The 21,787-nt window shown below is 39.7% G+C and overlaps 1 protein-coding gene across 7 annotated transcripts in view; it reads right to left on the reverse strand.

The window, feature by feature from the left end:
• The window catches only part of SETBP1 (SET binding protein 1), a 264,152-nt gene that overhangs the window by 52,051 nt on the left and 190,314 nt on the right, over nt 1-21,787 (reverse strand). The window contains exon 6 of one of the 7 annotated variants that reach the window (XM_048932016.1): nt 11,570-13,812. The exons of 4 other annotated variants lie outside the window; for them this stretch is intronic. In XM_048932016.1, the coding sequence (XP_048787973.1) occupies nt 13,769-13,812 (44 nt within the window). In that variant the 3' untranslated portion in view covers nt 11,570-13,768. Of the gene's footprint in view, nt 1-11,569; nt 13,813-17,203; nt 17,257-18,559; nt 19,050-21,787 lie in introns of those variants that run through there. 2 more of the 7 variants (XM_048932017.1, XM_048932015.1) reach the window with 2 other exon arrangements.

Below are 21,787 nucleotides of genomic sequence, written 5' to 3' on the forward strand. Positions count from 1 at the left end.
ATTCCTCCCACTTTTCTTTCTCACCTTTTGCCCACATTTGAGTGTCTCAGTCTGGAACTGAATCCCAGCAACTCTCTTTATGTTTGAAAACCTCACATATCCCATATAACACATGCCATTCACTGTCTAAATTGTGGCTGCTCTCTCTAATTTACCAAGCCCTGTGGATTAGAAGTCCAATTTTCCATTGGCTCTCTTTATCTTTCTCAAATTAAATGCTTTGACACTATTTCTCATGGCATTTTTGCATGTTGATGAGGTTTTCTCTAATTGTCCACAGTCTTCCTTTAAACTCCCCTTTTTCTTAGAAGCAACAGCTTTGTTCAGATCACTCATCTTCCTACCTACCTGCCCAATATATCACTGCTCCAGCACCTGCCTTTAAACTCTGCCTATCTTTTGTTTTATACTTAGTTGACAGAAGTTTTGATCTATGACCAGCCCTCCTTATTATGGGCTAAGACTCATAATGAAAACACAGTGTAGGAGTGCAAATATTTGTTCTCACACATCTGCCCTGTATCTCTGCAACACTCCTCTCCCCCTTCTTACAAATCATAGCTGGGCTGGTTGCAGACACCCCGGTGCAGTATTACAGCTCTCGTAAGATACAGTACATCACTAGAAAGTTTCATTCTTTCATTCTTTTCTATCTTCACTTTGCCATAAGGAACTGAAAGTGTATTTGTAGAAGGAAAGGAGTAAGAGGACAAGATTAATAAACTCTTTCCCTTATGAAAATACCCTGCAATTTTTAATAGCCAATAAAAGTCCAAAGGATCTAATTTTTTAGCATTTAATTCCAAGGATTTGTTCTATCTGTAGTAAATGGCCAAATGCTCAATAGATCTACATTAGCTTGGTAATGCTCCTGTTGGAATTTTAAACTATGGCTAGACAGATCTGAGGCATATGGCTTAAGCCACTAAGCCACTGCCTGTTGTTTCTTTTTTTCATTTACTTGGAAGCTTCCTGAAGTCGTGAATTCATCCTTGAGGATAATGCAGGCTTTTCCTGGCAGTGAATGAGCTGTCACAACTTACCTAAGTGATGCAATATTTAAGGGGGAGGTGGGAGGGGGGTTAGAAGGATTACTTTAAATACCTGAATTAACCCAACTAACATTTGACCTGGCACATAATATTTCAGAATCATTTTTGCATGTGTGGTTTACTTATTTAGAGGTTGCTGTCTGTTTTCTTTGGAGAGTTTCAGATATCAAACAAGAGCCTATCCTCAGCCCAAGGTTAATACAGCAAACAAGGATATTCCTAGTACCTGTCCAGAAGTAGCTTACCCTCTGCCATACTCTATTTGTGACAAAAATGTCATATGGTATTGAAAAAATTAATTTAAGAAAGTGTTGAAACTCTTAAGCTTGAGAAATGTCAAAATTCAGATTTTTTACAGAAAAATGGTGGTACTTGAAATAATGATTGAAAACAATTGCACTAATTTGTGTAATAGACAGAAAAAGCAGATCTAGCTTCTGCTGAAGTGGTTGACAGAATATATATAATATAATTGCCCTAAAAGTGAAAGAAATAAAATACAACACTCCTTTTCAGCTCTGAAACCCAAGTTATTCTTCCCAGACAGTGACATGATCTTTCTTGAGAGCAAATAGTTCTGGGGTCTAGCCTGCTGCCTGTCCTGCCCTCTCAAGCAGCTTCACATCAGGCTTCCTAGGGTGGAGAAGCATCTTTTAGCCCTTTTTTCCATGAGCAGAGATGTTAAAGAACATGCCAGCAGCAGTGAGATGTGCTGTCAATCAGGGATCTGAGTCTCTTACACATCCTCACAAATTCTCCCACCTCTCCAGCATACAAAACCTCTCCAGATCACCTTCACAGCCAACTGCTGGGGTTGGTCAGTGGCTCCAAAGCACTCATTTTTCTGAGCTCATCTCAGCAGCGATTCTTTTGGTGGAGATGCACAGTTAATCACATCTAGGATTAGAGAAAGCCTGAGCTGGGGAGAGATAGATATCTCTCCAGTCATTCTTACAAATGACATGCCCCTGGCTTTTCCCAGGGAAAGTATGGCATCGCTGTCTGTCCCACACACTGCAAAGTCTCCCTCTAGCAAAACTGTTGTAATCAGCTCTGTTTAGCAAATCATGGCAGCTACCAACATGCTCATGCAGATGTTGTTTGCAGACTACTGGAAATTATGCCAGCCAGACACTTGGCACCATGATCCAATCTGGAAGATGAGGAGCTTTCTAGGCTCATACATAATATTCATTATTTTTGTATTTAATAAGAAAATTGAAGAGACACATCAGGGAGACTGGTCAGTCAGCTAGCATGGAAAATATTAGTGTAGAAAAAATGAATAGCCTGGCAGTTAAACATCTGTAACACCCACACACTCCCTGGAAACAACTTAGAAATAGGGTTATTCATTCAAATTTATCCCATGGTCCCTGGGCCCCATTGTGGTGGTTAAAAGTGGCTGAAACACTCTGCACAGCATGTTGCTGGATATGGGCACATTGTGGTGAAAGGTGGCTATTTCTAATGCAGGCTTCTCCCAAATAATAAAATCCAGCAAACAGAGCTCAGAAACTCTGCAGAAATGCTGTGATATGGGGCATCTAGCTGAGTATGAACTACACAGAGACTATTTTCACAGAATCACATAATTGTAGAAGGAGGAACCTTTGGAGATCATCAAATCCATCCCCCTCACAATGCAATTTTCATAGAGCAGAAAAGCATCCGGGTGTGTTCTGAATATCACCAGACAAAACTCCATAAACCTCTCCATAACAGGCTCTGACAGAGCCTGTTCTAGTACTTTGTTACCCCCAAAGTAAAAAAGGTTTCCTAGTGCTTGTGGTGGCAATGATGATGAAGAAACGGTTGAACTAGATGATCTTATAGGTCGTTTCCAACCTTGTGATTCTATGACTCTATGTTCAGATGGATCTTCCCATCTACTTGACTCTTGCCCATTAGATATTTATCAAGATTGCTGAGGGTGTTCTCTATTTCATCATCTAGGTCACTGATGATGTTAAAACAAGATAAGATGCAGTACTGACCCCTGGGGAAACCTGTCATCACATTCCTTCAACTAGACTCTGTACTGCTGATTACAACTCTCTCAGCTCTCCCAGTCAACCAGTTGTCAATCCACCTCACTGTCCATTTGTGTATTCCAAACTTCCTAAACTTACCCACAAGGATGCTATGGCAGTGTCAAAAGCCTTGCTGAACTCTAGCTGCATATAGCATCCACTGGTCTCACCTCATCTACTCATCTTGTTATGACATCATAGAAGGCTGCCAAATTGGTCAAACATGATTTCCTTTCAGTGAATCTACATTGATTACTACTGAAAACCTTTCTGTTCTTAATGAAGGTTTCAAGAGGCATCTGTAGCATGAGAGGTTTAAGAAAACACATATAGTGGGTCCTGGAAATCACTGTTTACAAATTCTGTTTTCTGTGTACATTCATCAGTCTCCCATCAACACATCTTATACTTGCTTGATAAAAACAAATAAACAAACAATAACCTCCACTAACAGGAGCTGTTGTCCTGCTGGTTGCAACGTTTGCCCAAGTCCCATTTGCAGGCAAACACTCTCAAATTCATCATTCATACCCTCAGTAAGTTTGCAGATGACACCAAGCTGGGAGGTGGTGTCGATCTGCCTGAGGGTAGAGAGGCCCTTCAGAAGGATTTAGACAGGCTGGACTGTTGGGCTGAGGTGAATGGGATGATGTTCAACAAGGCCAAGTGCCGGGTTCTGCACTTTGGGCACAACAACCCCATGTAGCATTACAGGCTTGGGGACGAGTAGCTGGATGACTGTGAAGAAGAGAAGGACCTGGGGGTGTTGGTTGATGCTCGGCTGAACATGAGCCGACAGTGTGCCCAGGTGGCCAACAGGGCCAGCTGCTTCCTGGCCTGCATTAGAAATGGTGTGGCCAGCAGGAGCAGGGAGGTGATCATCCTCCTCTACTCAGCACTGGTGAGGCTGCACCTCGAATATTGTGTTCAGTTTTGGGCTCCTCACTACAGGAAAGTATGTTGAGGTTCTGGAGTGTGTCCAGAGAAGGGCAATGAAACTGGTGAGGGGTCTGGAGCACAAGTCTTATGAGGAGCAGCTGAGGGAGCTGGGATTGTTCAGTCTGGAGAAGAGGAAGCTCAGGGGAGACCTCACTGCACTCTACAACCTCCTGAAGGGAGGTTGTGGTGAAGAGGGATTTGGCCTCTTCTCCCAGGAAACGAGCAGGACACGGGGAAATGGCCGCACGTTGTACCAGAGGAGGTTTATATTAGACATAAGAAAGAACTTTTTCTCTCAGAGAGTGGTCAGGCACTGGAATGGCCTGCCCAGAGAGGTGGTGGAGTCGCCATCCCTGGCAGTGTTCAAGAGGCATCTGGATGATGTGCTGCATGATGTGGTTTAGTGCTTGTGGTGGCGATGGTGATGAGGAGACGGTTGGACTGGATGATCTTATAGGTCATTTCCAACCTTGTGATTTTATGATTCTATGATTCATTCTCTTAGACTGTTTTATACACTGCTTGTATCTTTTCACTGTGTATATACCAGAAATTAAATGGGCCAGCACCTATTTTTTGGCCTTGAAAGCAAGCAGATATCATGACCTCTTTTGCTAGTGCAAAATTTCCTACTCAAACCAGGGTAGCCTTACGTGTGTGTTGCTAGCTGTAAACAGTGTCTGGCTCATGATGTCCAATCAGTTACACTTAGGTGTTATTTGAGGAAAGTCTACCTTGTACAGGCCAAGATGTCCTGGCAGAGGATATCAACAGCTAATGAAAATCATCTCCTATCCACATTCAATACACTGGTACAGATGTTGCCTCTCAGTCTGCAGCTTAATTCATTGATTCAACACCATTAAGATCAGCAGGTACATAGGAGATTTACACTCATGTTTGCAAGGAAAAAGTCTCCCCTGACTCTTATCTTATGAGGTGATGGATCAAGTGTGACTATAGCAGGAGTCCAGAAGACTGGTTTCAACTGGCTGCCTAGCATTTGGATGGCCAAAGTCAGGCAAAAATCCCATGCTAAGGGATTAATGGCTTCCTCCATTTTTTAAATCTGAATGGTATTAAAACTAACCTCGATTTTGCAAGGGAAAGAAGAAATCTTACTAAGAACATATGCAGTTCAGCTCTTTCCTGTTAAGTTGCCATATGGCAGAGAAGTGATGAGAAGAAGACAAATATTGACAGTGATGATATATCTCATTACAGAGCATACGGACCAAATTTTCCTCTCAGTTACACCAGTGAAAATCTGGAGTGAACAGCCCTGACTCGATAGGAAAATCAGATCAGTCAGTGGATATACAAAGCCAATTATGAGAATGAAACAAAAGCAAACTTGAGAAACATTATGGTATAGTAAAAAAAGGCATGTGGTAGAATCCCAGAAGACAGGAAGTCATCGGACCCAACATGCTTACTCTTTCTTTGAAAAAAATAATACAATTTATAATAACCAAAAGTGGTCAGGAGCTTGTTTTATGCCTGAAATTGGCAAACTGTATGAAAGCTGCCCAAAAACATCTGTTCTGGCTTCCAAACATTTATACAGACCTTTGTTAGAGTACCAAAGATGGCATCACATCAATAGTAAGGAAATGTTGCAGAAGAGAGCAGTACAAGGATACTAGAGGGAGTCCAAGTTTAACACAAGATCTACAATGTTTTACACACCAATAACTTTCATTTATTCCTTGCTGAATGTTTAGATGATCAAAACTGTAAATGATATATGACAGATAAAACCAGCAAGTGCTTCAGAGTGAGAATGTGGGAGGTGGTGCATTCCTATTTCCACATTACTAGGAAATAGTCAGCTTAGCAGCAAAAGCTGCAACGATAGCATTGTTTGACAACCACACTGTAAAGACACAAAAGCAAACACAGCAGAGACGATTTCTGGAAATATAATTGGAAATGTGATGCTTACTTGAAGCTTACAAACAACTAGCAAAAGTATTTTACTTTCAGTAATCTTTTTTAGCCATTTTAAGATATGTGGAAGTATACTGAAGTATATGTAGAAGTATACTATTTCTTTGACCTATATGACAAGATGGTGTCACACATAGAGCAGAAATAAAAAGCAATAAAAAAAAAAGACAAAAACAAACAAAAAAACAAACAAAAGGAAAGTCTTAAACAGATTTAAAATCAACAATTTCACACAGAAAAGAGTTAAATTACAACTTAATAAACTTTTTTATTTTATTTTATTATTTTTTTTTTTTTTTTCTTGGAGGCCTATTAAGACTGAGGTTTTGCATAAGATTTCAAAGACAAATTATAGCCAACTCAGTGTCCATAATTTCTTTGGAAGAAGCATGGAACATTTGGCCAGAAGAAGGAGTGCCAACTATCCAGTGCAAAGCCTATAATTTGCAAAAGCAAAAAGCTGTGATTTATACCTCTGAAAGGAAGAAATAAAAAAAATGAAAAATCATAATAAAAAAAGAATCTAACAGTACACTCTGTGTAGGTTTATTATTTTGCCAACAGTTTGTGGGTTGGATGATGAGGTACGTTCCTGAAGATTAGACATCACCATTTTTTTAAAACAAACAAAACAGCAGGAAAAATCAAAATTCCCCTAAAGCATAGGCAGTCCTTGAAAAAGTTCAGAGCTGTTGTGGCTTTCTCTTGGCTCCTCTTTTTTTTTTTTTTTTTAAGGAGAATTAATCAACCAACAGTGTTCATCAGCTTTGGCTCACAGATAGCATTTTTGCTTCCAGTTGAAGACAATTAGAGGAACACTGTCAACTGATCATTAATTAGGTTGTGTAAAGTTCTGTGGATACGCATTGCTTTTGTGACATCAAAAAATTTGAATGAAAAATGGTGCTGGTACATGCAGATATCCCTTGCTTTTTTTCTTTTAAACTCAACAGATTTAGTAGTTCAAGGGAAACTAAAGCATTTTTGTAAAGAAATGCACACTAAAAGAAAGTGGTATGGCTTCAGGGTCAAAATCAACTCGTAAGCGAAAACCAAGCAGTGAAAATGAAAAGTTACTAGTCCATTCTTTTGTGCCTGATGGTATACTTTGTAGTACAGATAAGGGAAAAGAGTATTGATCTACGTAAGTATGAAGAATGAAAATATTTAAGAAGATGAAGATTTGATCCTTTATATTTATTGTAACAAAGTTGCATCACTTTATTTTCCAGTATCATTTCTTCAGCCCTCTAAAGATAGCAGAAACCTTTCAGTGAATGTCTCTGGTAGATGACCCAGATATTCACGATAGATCCCCAGGAAATCACTCAAAATTTGGCCAGATACTATGGTTAAAATTTGATTTATTTATTTATTTATTTATTTCAGAGAAGGCTCTTTTTTATTGTCATGACTTCTCCCAGCCACCAAAGGCCTATTTTAACACTGCAAATTAAAAGTCAAAATAAATACATCATAAATATATTGTGCAATAAATACATTGTGCAATAAAAGAGCCCTGCCAAACAAAAGCAAAACAAAACAAAACAAAAAAAGGAGTGCAAGAAAGCCCAAAGGATGAAACAATGTCATTCTGCAGACTGAAAAATAACACTTATTACTGAAAAAAAGTACTCATATGTTGCACATTGTTAGTTCTTCTAGGTTTCTTGGTAGTTGATCTGAAAAATCTATTTCCTTAAACTCACCTTTTAAATATCTTCTATAATCCTAGCTACAACAAGAGAGATTTCAGAAACAGGAAACTACATTTAGGGCAATTACAGGTACCTGTTGTAATGGTAATCACACTTTTCAACTCTCCATAATTTGTGTGGGTTTTCAGAACTCTACTGCCCATCTGTCCATCTCCTCCTTAAAGGTAGTTGCACATTAATAAGACCACATCTTTTTATATAAAATTAATGTCCCCTGGAAATATTCAGGCAGTGAGATGGCACTTTTTCCTAGTTTCTACCTGATATAGATCAGGATACGTCCTTTCTGTAATCTTTCTTAGCCCTGCCCACAATTCTATCTACTAGAGCCTAATGTTTTATGATTCACCGCCATTACTCTTAGGTTGGTTTCCATGAGGGCTTTCATCTTTAATGTTTTTATCCCTAATACATTAGTCTTATTTCAACTTTCACTTCCTGTGTCAGGATTTATCTGAAATATTGTAAAGTTAAAAATATAAAAAGAAAGCTTCTGAAGTGTAGTTGGTAAGAACATTTAATTCTGCACCATTAGAGAAAAGGAAGGAATATAAAAGCACCAAGAGTGAACCTGTTAAGCAGGGGGAAGGAGAAGGATTTGCGTAGATGCAGTGTGACACTATCTTCTACATGCCTTCTTTTCCATGTTTCTCAGATGGGATACAAGATGAGATGGATAGAACATAGCAATTGCTATGTCCTTATGAAATACAGTAATTGAATAAATCACAGAAGTGTAGTACATCAGGCTGACACGTGCTTACAGAAATACATGTGGTTGATTAGTTTTCATGGCAACAGGAATTTTCTTATTTGCGTGTTATTTCACAAACAGTATTTTTTAAAACATCTTGTTCCTCCTTATTTTTTCTCCCACATATTCAATTTTGTATTATTTCCTAGGATCTCTTAAACTAAGATTATGCCCCACTGGCAAATTTTCTTATAAGAGTGTCATAGTCATCAAGAGAACAATGTCATTTGGATGAATTAGGACTCCCTTATGAACCCTCATAAGAGCTGGGAAATGTACAATATTCTTACTGAAAGGTAACCCAGCTTGTGATTTTGCCTTTTAAAGTAAAATATTAGGGTTGCTTTAGAGATTTGGAGCACTTCTAGTCATGGGAAAGAGAGCACCATTACTTTCTTAGGCTATCAATATATATTTGTGAGACAGCAATAACTCCTCCAGTGAGTTTCATGCTCCCATTCAAATATCTTTGCTTGTTTAAAACAAGGAAAGTATTAAAAAATGATACTATCTGCATAATAAAAATAAAGTGTCTTGACAGTTGAGTTAAAATAAGCACTGCTACTAGTTTGATGTAAATACTAGGGAAATCATATCCTAAAAATGACTTCTATTGCCCCTGGGCATGATCACTGAGGGGGAGAAATGGCACCTGCTCTTCTTTAGTCACTTACCACTGCTGGAGAAAAAGTCTCTGGAGAGACAATGCTTGTCTGCAGAGAGAAGGTCAGGACTGCTCTATTTCTGTCTTTGGTAACTCTGTATAACTTTGTGGTTGACACTGCAGTAAGAATTACTGACACTTGTGCACAATGATGCATTAAAATCTGGTGCAATTAGCTGCTTCTCTCTTTGATGCTGACCTTCTGGCATTAGACCTTCCTGCACCTTTGTTTATCTGCCCATAAAATGAGGATAAAGATATTGACCTCTCTTGTAAAACCAGTCTGAGATTTACTGCTGAGAAGAACCATGTACAAGTTAGGTAAAGTATTTAACACCCAGTAACTTACATGAAGCGAACACAAATTCCTCTGTCTTGTCAGTTCTCACTGAGGGAGGCGAACTTGTGAGATTCACTTCTGTCTGAACTTGACTCAAAAAGCCTAGTTTATATGAGATACTGCTGACCACCAGAGAGTTCACGCTGGTAAAATTTTACTTGGCTTTCAGAGCACTTCCTATTCCCCAGTTACCAATTTCTCTTAGGAGAAACAGTAAATTCTACCTCTGATGAGGGTATGTTGAGGGGATGATAATAACAAAAATTATTATATTTTCTAATTACAGCAATGGCTTGGAAAAATTAGTGTTCTTTTGTCCATAGCCAAGGGTTGTTAGTTTGGTCCAGTTTAGCTGACTAAAGATTACAAAGACAATGCAGTGAGGGGAAGATGGCAAGGCAAGATCTCTCCTGCACGTCAGGAGCAACATCAGCTGACAGTACTACACTATACTGTCAAGTATAAGAAAACTGCTCCTGGTCCAGTAGACCTGATGACAAGATCTCATGACCCACATGCATGGCCATACAGCCTCCTCCCCTTGAGACCTCACTTTTTTATAGCTAGTTGGACATCAGTATCCCTTGAGTGTTTAGAGATATCACCCAGTTTTATCTCATTTAGCAGGAAATGTTTCCCCTTTCTCCTGACTTAGCCCGTTTCACCTGCAAATGCACACAAAGATCTTAGTGAGTAGTAAGATTATAGCATTCTTCATTAAGAATTTAAATATAGAGAAAATTAAATCTGACTTGAAATCTAATGAGGTATTTTGTAATTTTGATGAAATGGTGTGACCTATCAAGGGACTTAGTCCAAAGAGTTTTGTGCGCTAATCTGATGCTAGGCACACAGAAGGACTTCAGCAATACCAGCTTCTCTTGGGAATCTTGCCCACCACTGAAACTGCATGGCTATAATTAACATCAATAATGCTAGGAAAATGGATGACCAAAAGCTACTTGAGGGACCACAGTGCTCAGGATGAGCACCAGTGCTAGCCAGAACTGTCACTGGGGAGTAATTAGGTCTTCTACAAATCCTAGTAGGACTCTCACATCTCTAACTACCTTCTGGCACATCTCTCTTTAACACTGAGCACGAACTCTGGAGTCCAGAAATACACAGGTCAACACTGGGAAACAGGATTAAAAAAATAATAATAAAAAAAAAGAGCTGCACTCTTGGAGTGAAAAGCAATATCTCTTCCACGGAACATTTTAACAACTGTAAATATCTCAATACTCTCCACATTTTAAATAGGCTTCTTTGTAATTCACAAGGCTTCAGAGAATGTATCTGCACTGCTCTCTACCCAGGTATGATGTGAAAGTAAAGCAGAAGTGCCTTATAGTCATAGTAATACACTCAATTTATAGATCTCATTTCACTTCCATCATTTCAAAGCTTTGCCAGTATTAATTAATTAAAAGCTTGCAACAGCCCTTTGAGGTAGGCAAGGTCTATTATACCATTATATATGTAGGTAAATGTGGAGACCCTGGAGGTTAGATTGAGAGTGCTTGCTTTAGGCACTCAATTTATATGTTGCAACATCTGTAGAAGAATAGGTGCTTGGCTCCAGCAGAATGATTCAGATCACTTAATGCATGTGCCTACGCAAACTGCATAAGCAATGCAAAGACATTTGCAGCATCTGAAGCAGCAAAGTTCACATGTCTCTCCACTGACAACGGTGAGCTGTGGTGCCTCCATGGGATGATTTAGTGTGGTTGCACACAGCTACTCAGGTGTAGGCACTAGGAAATATTATTCTTGGCACTGTGGCCAGTTAAGCGCTCTCCTGTCTACATGGGATTCCAAATGTAAATTCCCCTTTGAAGGGCAAGCACCTGTGTTGAGGGATAAGTGGGAAGAGGAAGCACAAGATAGTGGTGGTTTAAAAAATAATACAGACACTAGAAAACAAGAAGTAGGCTGTCCAGCCCAAACAGTACGATCCCAGTATTTCCACTTCCTGGGACAATAGCAGGCTACAGGTGAGACTGGGGAAACAGTGCTGACTCCTCCTCCTGAAGCTTTATTTCTCAACAACCAGAAACATAAGATGTAAATGCTAGACTGTGTCATCCCAGTGGAAGGGGAAGCCTTTTGATCATCAGCTTTTTAGAGCTCTGTCATGGAAAGACATGGAAACAGACCAGGGAACAGGAGGTCCCTTGTGTTCAAGGCTTATCTGGCAGTTACAAGTGCCCAGATGCTTCCACACTGCCAGTTTTTCCATTCTCTCTCCTGCATCCTGGTATCCATATCCTCCACACTCTGCACTTGTTAGCTAGAGACATTACAGAGTCATTTGTTCTATCCCAGAGGAAAAATGGGCATGACCAAAAGGGCAGCATGCTCCAGGTTCTGCACCAGGCATAGTATGGAGACACTGCCTAGTGAAAATGAGGATCAAGGACTGGGCAGCATACTTTGGTCTATCTACAAGAGACACTGACAGCCCTCGGCTGTGTCAGCATCAGCCTTCTTGTAACAAGAAGTTCAGAGATAGTCTCTCTTCCTGATTTGGCCCACAAAACCAGCAAAAATATGCCCTGATTTTCACTTGCTGAGGTGTTTCATGCTAGCTTAATATAACCTAAAAACAATGGTTTTGATCAGACTTTAAGTCTGTGAAGTTGTCCCTTTTCAGCACCTCAAAAAAAAAATATTAGTGTTTGCTAGGTGCTGTACACCTAACTGCTTTGAGTTTTCAGTCACTGAGCACATGTGAAACCATATGCTTACGTTCTTAAGTTACTCTTAAATCTAACATGTACTGTACAGATTCATATACTTGCTTGGTTTCTCTGGAAGGTAAGTGCTACTTGAGATGAAAAGGATGGAGCCATTCCCTGGGACTTAGATACATCCAATTCACTTATGTGCAGACTCCAGTTGACTCATGGATGGTTTAAATCACGTTCACTGACTTGTTCAGACTAGGCAGCATCTCAGAAGCAGAACCAAGAAAAAACTCAGAAGTCCTTAATCTGAGTTTGAGCCTGATTTATTATCATTTTTACCTTCAAGGGGTTTCTTTAATCTCAGCAAGACTCTTTCCCAAGTAGCAGTATAGAAGAATTTGGGTTAATGCATCCTTCTCTACCCACATAAGAGTAGATCCTATTAGTGTTTTAGTAGTTGCCCTTTTTTTGCAAGAACATGCAGAGCTAACTTGGCTAAACTTTTAATGGGTATGCTTCTAGTGTGGGAGGAAATGTTAAGCACTGCTTATTGTTACTTAGCATTACACACCCAAATGCCATAACTCTATCCAGAGTTTGCAAGCATCTAGCTACTTTACTATCCACCGCAGCACACCATATCACACATACAATCTTCCTTACTGCCTGAAGTAATGTCATGATGCACTGCAGGAGCCAAAGAATGCTGGTTTTGCAAAATGCATGCATTGCTTCAGATTGCAGTGAATCCATTTAACAGATCAGGCAACAACCATTAATTTTAGTGCAATAGATTTCTCAGTTCTTGTTATTCACCAAGAAGCTGCCTCACCAGATCAAATCAATGAAATTGCAACAGACTGCCCAGCATAGTGTCAGCCAATATCTTCCTAGCATCTCAGAAAGGTATCTGTTATAAAATGCCTCCAGTTCCTTTTCTGCCACATCTCTACCACTCAGACTGTTCTGCTGGAAATAGTAAAGTTAAATTTTTCCAATGTACTTGGCTGAGTCAGAAGTGCTTTTGGGCAGTCATGCACAGGCGCACGTATTGACAGCTTTGCTAGCAGTAACTTTGGCCCTGCTGTGCCAAAGGAGATGTGCTATTGTCCTTGGGTGCACTTCTTGAGGCCACGTGTGGGGCGTACACAACTCCACCCTCAGCTGAGGTAGGAAACTTGTTCAAAGTGGTTTTGAGGTTTTGTTAAGAAGCAAAACAGGAAATCTGCATGAATTTGGAGTTTCACTATTTTTAAAAAATTTCTTGCTCTCCTAGCATATGTATTTTTTTCCTAACAGAAAATAAATAAATATTAGAATGAGAAATATTCTGCAACTGAGCATGTCCCAGTCCTGGGATAAGCCCAAGCTTTTAGTGGTGAAGAATGAACTTCAGCAAAGAGATCCTGGAGTAGGCTTGGGAATTTTTCCTTTCTTTTTAAAGCAAACCAAGCAACTCAAAGTGTGTGTCAACTTATTCAAGTGATCTTATGCCAACTAATCATAGCTGGCACAGAAAACAATGCTGACTGTTGCTCCTTTCTCTGCCTACACTTGAGGCAAGGAAGGCCAAAGGCATAGAGCTGAAATGGCAGTCCTGTTCCATCTGGAGCGACCTTGTATCCTCAGACAAGCTGCTTTGAGTAGAAGAAGGACCACCAAATGGCTCCTAAAAATCAGTGAAAAGGGCAACAAACACATCAGTGGGGTGGAAGCCAGAGAAAGCTTTCAGGCAGAGAAAGAGTTCATTTAAGAGCTACATTCATGGTTCAGTTGACAGCATGGGCAATTAGAATCTCCTTTTGCCCAGAATGAGGAGCATCAACAGAAGCCCAACTGGCAAAATGTGTTTAGTCCTGCATGCAGTACTGCTATCACTGCTGAAGGCATCTAGGGCAGCTAGTGCCGCTTGTCTCTTTGGTCCCTAGCCTTCCCTTTGGTAGCCATGAATAGAATAAATGTCTTGGTAACATGGCCTCTCCCCACCCCTGAGAAAACTGTGATGAAACAACAAAGTCATCTTAGAATGCCAAGCAGTACAGGAATGGCAAAATATTTCCATCACAGCTGGCCCTAAAATGCAACCTAATGACAAATATCTCCATCACCAGAATTGCAGATTGCTGTGTGCATCTCCTCATTGCACTGCTGATTTGCATGCTATGACACCACTAAGCAAAACTTACATAGATATCTCCACTACTCTGTTTTTAGCACTACATAGCAGCATATTTGGGTCAGATTCCGTAATCAGATATGTAGGTATCACTCTGCAGTAAGACCAGCAAGGTACTCATAGATATGATACAACTTGGCTGCAATATACCTTGCAATTGCTATCAGCTCAGAAAACTATCCAGTTTGCTCCCCATTTGTCTAAGTTGCCTATGTGAGCTACACAAGGCTCCAGCAACACTTTCACTGCTGATGCAGCATCACTCTGACGTCAGCACTTCTATTTGATTTTCTGTCACTGTTCTTACAGATTAAATTTCAACCAGTGACCTACAGCTTGATAGCTCATTAGCAAAACCCTTCATGCCATCCAGTCCTGCCCTTGCTTGACAGTTAGCTCTACATTGCACACACTCCTGAAGCCTTCTAAAATCTGCACTGCCCCATGACAAAACTCAGTCAAGCTCACTGCTGCTGCAAAAGCCCATGAATGGTCCTACCCATGTTCATATCTTCAGTGAAAAATCACTGCCTATCATTATAAACACGGACAGTCAAAATTTTCCTCTCTCATCCCTCTTCTCAGCCCTTGACCTACAGGGGAATTATTTGGACATTCCTCTTGGTAGAATCTTAAAATGTAGCATTCTTACTCATTTTCTTATTCAGCATCATTAGTCCAGTAGGTAGGGGCAACTAGAGCAAAGTTCTTCTGGCTTTCCTTTGCTGTAGCACATTAACATAATGTTCTTGGTAGGCAGTGGGAATAGAAAAGCCAGAGCAGAGTATGCTCAGGAGGTCAGAGAGCCCAGTTCTCAAATTTTCAATTGAGTTAGACGGGATACGTATTGCCCTGAGTGCATTATGATCCAACTCACTGGCAGATGTCTGGAACTCAACTCTTCCTGTGCCCAGATTTGAGTCCCAATGACAGGCAGGTGAACAGGGAAAATACAGCCATTGCTTCATTTCACTCCCTGCTTGTATCTGACCAGATCTGTTGTCCTGCTCTTGGCTTATCAGTGCATTCAAATAGGAAAAAATATGATTTTATACTGGGTACAATCTGGAGCTATAACACATTTTTCTTTCTAGTTTTCTTAAAACTGCAACTCAGCCACTGGCAATACAGTAACCATTCTTCTCCCTCCGAGATAATGAAATCTTCTCTACAAATATTGAACTCAGGTTGGCTTTGTCAGCTCTTGAGGCACTGGGCACACAGAGATCTGGTGCACGGTCTCTGTTCACCAATGGACTCTTCCCACCCCCACACCTTCATTTCACCTCAACAGGAACTTCTCTTCTATAAGGTTGAAGTCAATGTTGCTGACTTCAATGGAGAGATACTTGATTTATGTGGGGCTGAGAAGTGAATCAGGCTGTGATTCTTTATTGCCTTTTAAAGCCAAGAGCCCAGCAGAAGCCAATTGTGTCTGACGTGAAGCTGCTGCACACCCAACGTGGAATCCGCACAATTCTATAAACCAGCAGTGGTCTAAATAAAAACTTCAAACAAGACATTCTGGCATTGCCCAGAAAGAGTGAAGATAAACAGCTGGGAGCCGCCAAGTTGTAAAGGAAGAACTGCTTGATTGTTGGGCAGAAAGCAAAGTAAGAGGCAGAAACTAGGCAGGGTGCTGGGAAGCTTGTAACACTCCCAGAAAGCAAAGGGGTCACAGTGTTTAATCTGATTAATTCGTCACTAGTCCAAAAGACTTTGTACTGAACCTCGGGCAGTGCAATAAACATACAATCATTAAGAGAGGAAATAAAATATTGGTTGGGTGGTAAACACTCCAGCTCTCTCTCCCACTCCAGCTTCTTCGTTTCTTCTCTACTTGCTTGGTGCAAATAATGGAGGCAATAAAATAAGTGTATTTCAAATTTCCCATCAAAATACTTTCAAGGAAACCTTTGACTTGTTTTCCCCATTAGTCTTGCCTTTCCTCAGCAGTCCATTCCTCCAGGAATTACCATGGACAGGATGGAGCAACAGCTAGACCAGTTTTGGCTTTTCTGGCTTTTTTTTTTTTTTTTTTTTTGGCTTTTCCAAGACTGGCAGAAGACTTAGTTGAAAACAGCAAGAAGGACATTTATCCTAAGGCACTTTTGGAGGCCATTTCAGTAGTCTCAGTTGTACATATAAGCTGTACATATATGTACAGTTGTACATATAAACATCCAGGGGCCCAAAATGATGCTTTTACGAATGCAATTGTATTTACAAATAATGGAATTTTGCAAAGATCTGATGCTGAGTTTTACCAGCCAGATGGCATAAATACCCTGTAACTGTACAGTGCCTGTCCCTCACCACAGAACACAGCAGGGAAGACAATCCCCCCAGTGACATTGGAGGTTAAAAACAGTTGTGGCTGCTTAAAGATATGTAGGAGCATAATGTATCAGAGGATACCATGCCAGAGCTGGGAAAAGAGAGCATGACTAATGCTCTATACATCCTGGCAAGCGAAGCTCATGTCTGGATCTTCTCCCATCCACTTCAAGTACTGCTACTTGTCCTGCATCACACTTGCTGGGCACCAGTTTGTATCTGACCTCAGCACAGCTCTCCACAACTGAAAACAGCTTTTACTCCCCTTTCCCAAACAGACTATGTTGTTTACTTTGTTTAGACATTTTCTGGAATCACATGAGAAGATTATATTACCTGAGGTGGGTCTCCAAAATCCAGTTCACACATCAGCCTACATGTGCACCTGTACACACATTGCTATGTGACACTCAGATCCCATTGAGACAAATGTTACTAAAGAAAGCAAGGTGACTTCAAATTGATAGTAGACAATTTTTTTTTTTCATTCACTTATTTGTCTCTTCTCCTCCCTTGTTCCAAGACCTAAATGCAAATCCATGAGTATGTACAGAAGACCTAGTCAGTATATAGTCTATATTATAGGCATTCATATCACGTCTGTAAGATAATCAAATAAGAAAACTTTTACCAAATATGATATTGAGCCAGTGTTTCCACTATTCCTAAGGTGATATATTCACTAGAGAATAATGAATCAGTCCTGTAAATCTAGTGCCATAAAAATATTATTCATGCAAATTATTTTTCTATTAATGAAAGTTTGATTAATAAGGCTGTTGACTAATCTTATTTCACTGGGTCTTCCAAACACATTCAGAAGGAGAAGTTTATTCACTAATGGAGAGTAGTAAAACTTTGAGTAAGCCTTCATGATAATGATCTAGAAGAACAGATACTGGTTCTTCGAAAACAACAAACAGCTCGTCACAGTGGCTTTGCCAATATTTCACCATGTTTGTTTTTGTTCATAGGAAGTCCTGTTCTAATTCACAATAACGCATTTGACTTCTGGGAGAAAATGGCCAGAGCTTTATACCATGCTGTGTAGAAACGGCCCTTTCTAGCAGAAAACTGAGCCATAAAAGGGAATTTTGTCAGAGAAAAAAATCTCATCTGGATAAATGCCACTCATCAGAAGAGCATGGTTACTTATATTTGTAATAACATTACACAAATCCCGTTCGTTTTCTTGATCATCACTTCTCCCTTGTCCCAGTTAACCTCCTGCTCTCCCCTTTGGAAGAACTAATCATCCAAAGTAAGGCTTTTTAACAGGAGCAAGGGCAATTTTAAGATAGTAACAACAAGTTTAAGCAAACACAGCATACAATCATGGATTTACTAAATGCATTTAACATACACGTATGTGTGCACCATTGCTCTTCTCATCAAAGTGTACTTGCTGTGCAATGCCCACACCAACTATAACTGGTGAAGGAGGTGAAACTCCTTCAGAGTTAACCAGCACCATACATAATAGTGGCTAAAGAAATGTCAAATTTGAGTAAATTGAGCTCATAGCACTGTTGGACCTTGGGGATGGAATAGGTGGAGGTGACTGTAGGCAAGTTAAGCATCAGTTGGTAAAACATGTTTGCCATGCTAACTATCCAGCATTCAGAGACTTATGATTGCTACCTTGCTAATAGCTACATATAATTAACTTCATATTCCTGTAAATTTGCTGTGCGTAGTGTCTGTGCTATATCTGATGAAATTCACGTACTTATTTGCTGATCTTTTAGTCATTATGTCTACTATGCAAGACAATCTTTCCTTGTATAATCATCAGCTTAAAAAAAAAAAAAAAAAAAAAGGCAGAAAAAGTCTGAGCTTAAAGTAGCAAAGACATCAATTAGACTCACTACTTAGAAATGAAGAAATATATTCCTATGTATAGTGGCTTTTGTCCTGTGCTTCACCATCAGCTACATCCCGAGCTGCCATGATTGTAACTAGGAAATAATCAGACAGTTTGCATAGATAAAATGGCATATCTGTCTATCCAATCTTGAAAGTTAAACACGCTTTTCCTCTTTTTTCCAACTTATGGAAATCAAATAGAAGTAACTCTCTACTCTTTTCAAGGTACAGTTATGGCATCAGGAACACAAGTCTCCTCCTCAGCACTATGTATGAAAATGAAGCAGGCTAATGTAACTAGGCAATGAGAAGTTTGCTATGAGGACCTCTTCTAAACAACTCAGTTCTGTCTCCCCAGCCCATCTGTGTCATCAATCTGCGGCCTCTCCCTGGGACCCTCACCAGGAGCTTTAGCAGCAAATGCAGAATAGATGAAAAGATCAGCCATCCAGCTGTGCACAGTGCCTCAGGTCATGGAGTGCTGGAGGGACTCCAATATTTCGCAAATGCACGAGGTGCACCTCTGTCTGTGGAGTGTAGGAGGAGAGAGAAAACTGAGTCAGTGCTTCGTGCACACACCTAAATAGTTAGGATGTACCTTAGTGACAGCGTAGGCAATGCAGAATCTGAATCACCTTCTGCTAGATCCTTTCCTACCGAGCTGACCAGTGCCATGCGTCTCATCTTCTATATCAGCTAAGTAAGCAAGTAGGGTTCATTAAGGTATTATCAATTAGTCTTTTTAAATAATGCAGCAAGTTTGGGTTAGCACAAGGAATATTACATGTAATTTTAATTTCTGAAAAATGCAGCAGAAGAAACTGTTTGCAGGCAGAGGATGAGAAGAAAGATGGAGTAGTTATCTTGTTTTTATGAAGAGAATATCCGGAATAGTGATGGATAAACAGGCAGAGGATATATAAAACTGTCATATGCATTTGCAGAGCACTTTTGAACACAAGAGATATCAGGATGAGTAAAATAAGCTAGAATTTCCCCTTTACTGAATACCCAGTAGCAGCCCAGTGCAGATCACGGATGTTTGCGGCAGCCAAGGGAGTCAACACTCCTCCTTTGTGATCCTTCACCCTGGTAGAGATTTCCTGTTTCTCCAGAAAGAAAGCCTAACAACTTTTCTGATCTTTCTAAATTGTGAAGTTATATGTAAGCTTTAAGGTTATCTGGCAGGATTGTTTTCTGCTATACGACCTATGAGTAGCTAGGTGCTGTTCTAAACAAAATAGCAGTAAGAAAAACTACACTACAGTGGTATCTGCAACCAGGACACTGGGCTGAAGATAATTACAGTGCTTGAATGCTGAGGAGTACTAACTAGTTCAATCATCACTCTTATCACAGATATCTCAACAAAGCGTGGGTAGATTTTGCTCCATATTTCATCTCCAGCAACATACTATGAAGTTGCAAATGTCATTACTGAGCATGCCAAAATGCCCATGTAGTGAATATAACACTGAAATCATGATGCAAGTCTATTTTCAGCTTTCATCTGAATATTCAGGATGTCTCTTCTTATCTCTGTTATATATTATTTTTATATAGCAAAAGATGACAAATCCTGAATGGCAAGAACTATCAGGCAGAGGAGCTGCCTCCTGGGACAGAGCTGTATGCACTCATAGGATTTCCCCCGTACCCTCCCTTGTTTCACTTTTTTTTTTTTTTTTTTTTTTTTTTTTGTTATGATTAGTCAATCAGTGCTTATTCACCTCAGGGAAAAGCAAGGTGAATTAGGAGAAAGAATGCCAAGGTTATCATGGAAAAGTTTAATCCCTCCTCAGTGGGAACCAGTTAATAGCTACGGCTAGACTCAAATATGGACCTCTGTTGGGAATCCCAGCGAAGGTCAAAGGCACAGAGGAAAATAAAGCTGCATTGAGATCTTAGACAGTCACAAGCTGACAGATGTTCCTAGGTTTTAATGAGCAGTCTTGGCTCCAGGTCTTTCTTGGAAGAGATACGTGGTTTTAGCATTTTTCCTTGCAAAGCAAGGTATGGCTCTAGTTAGCTGACCTTGCTTAGCTAACTGCTGATGATTTTTCCATCTAAATAATAGCTTAACAATGAAGAAACCAGGTCATTATCTGTGACTTGATGGATTAGGTCATGGAGAATGATGTGCAGTTGTAATCATGAAAATTAAAAATAATTTTTTTTTTTTTTTTGTGTAAATGAGAAACAGTTTAAAAAGTTTAAGCAGCAAATTTTATGAAGATCCTATTGCAAGACCTCCATCTTATTCATTTTCATGGTCAAATAAACAGAAGGAAAATGACAGGAAATGCATTTTTTTCTTAGCAAATCCTACTTCCAAATCAGCCTGGTAGGGATCACATCCCTACTTTGAAAACTCATTTGGGTTCACCAATGCTAATTGTTTCTTGTCATTTTTCTGTGCCTGAGTGAAATATATTAAACTGGAAAAACAGGCTTAGCAGACATCTTCTGTTCAGAAGGCAGAGGCTAAAAATCCAACTATTATCAAACTGTGAAATTAATAGCTTCCAATAGACAATAGAAATAACTTAATAAAAAATTCCAAAGACTTTTGTTTGCTGAAACACAACTTCCTTTCTGCAATAGCTTACAAAATGCTTGCTGGAGAATGATTTTGTTCTTTGACAGGCATATAACAATTCTCATATAACTTGGGTTTGAATTCAGTCTCTTTCCAACATTTTCATGTTTCTCATTTCTGGGTGTCACAACTGGTCTGATATTGTATGGTACAGCAAGTGGGGGAGTTTTCATGGGATAAGCTCCCATTTCAGACTGATTTTCATCATAACAGCCCAGATCTTTGACTCAGTAAAGGAAATGTCTAAATAGCTTAAATATGAGCAGTCTTTGGATCTCAATCAGATTCAAGTCAATAAAAATCTGGAAAGGCTCACATTGGCAAGTTATACACATTCTCTTCTCCTTCTCTGTTCTCTGTTGATTCTCTTTTTTTGTTGTTTGTTTGTTTTGTTTTTGAGGCTAAATTATGTTTCTTTGAACCTCTTCTGTAGCACATCGGAATCTCATCTACTGCTGGTTTCAGTAAAGATCACCCTTTCCCCAACAAGTATGAAACCTACGTTGTGATAAATATATGGTGGTGCAGGAGCACTGAGTTTGCTTTCAAGCTAAATTCAGCAAAACACCTGCTTCCGTCATCATGAAGTCTGCTCCCTATTGTAAAGTACAGTTCAATCTTTCAGGCAAGATTCAGATTCTTTTCCCCCTTTTCAACTCTGTGGGA

Source organism: Lagopus muta, chromosome Z (assembly GCF_023343835.1).
Source record: "Lagopus muta isolate bLagMut1 chromosome Z, bLagMut1 primary, whole genome shotgun sequence".
Lineage (NCBI taxonomy): Eukaryota > Metazoa > Chordata > Aves > Galliformes > Phasianidae > Lagopus > Lagopus muta.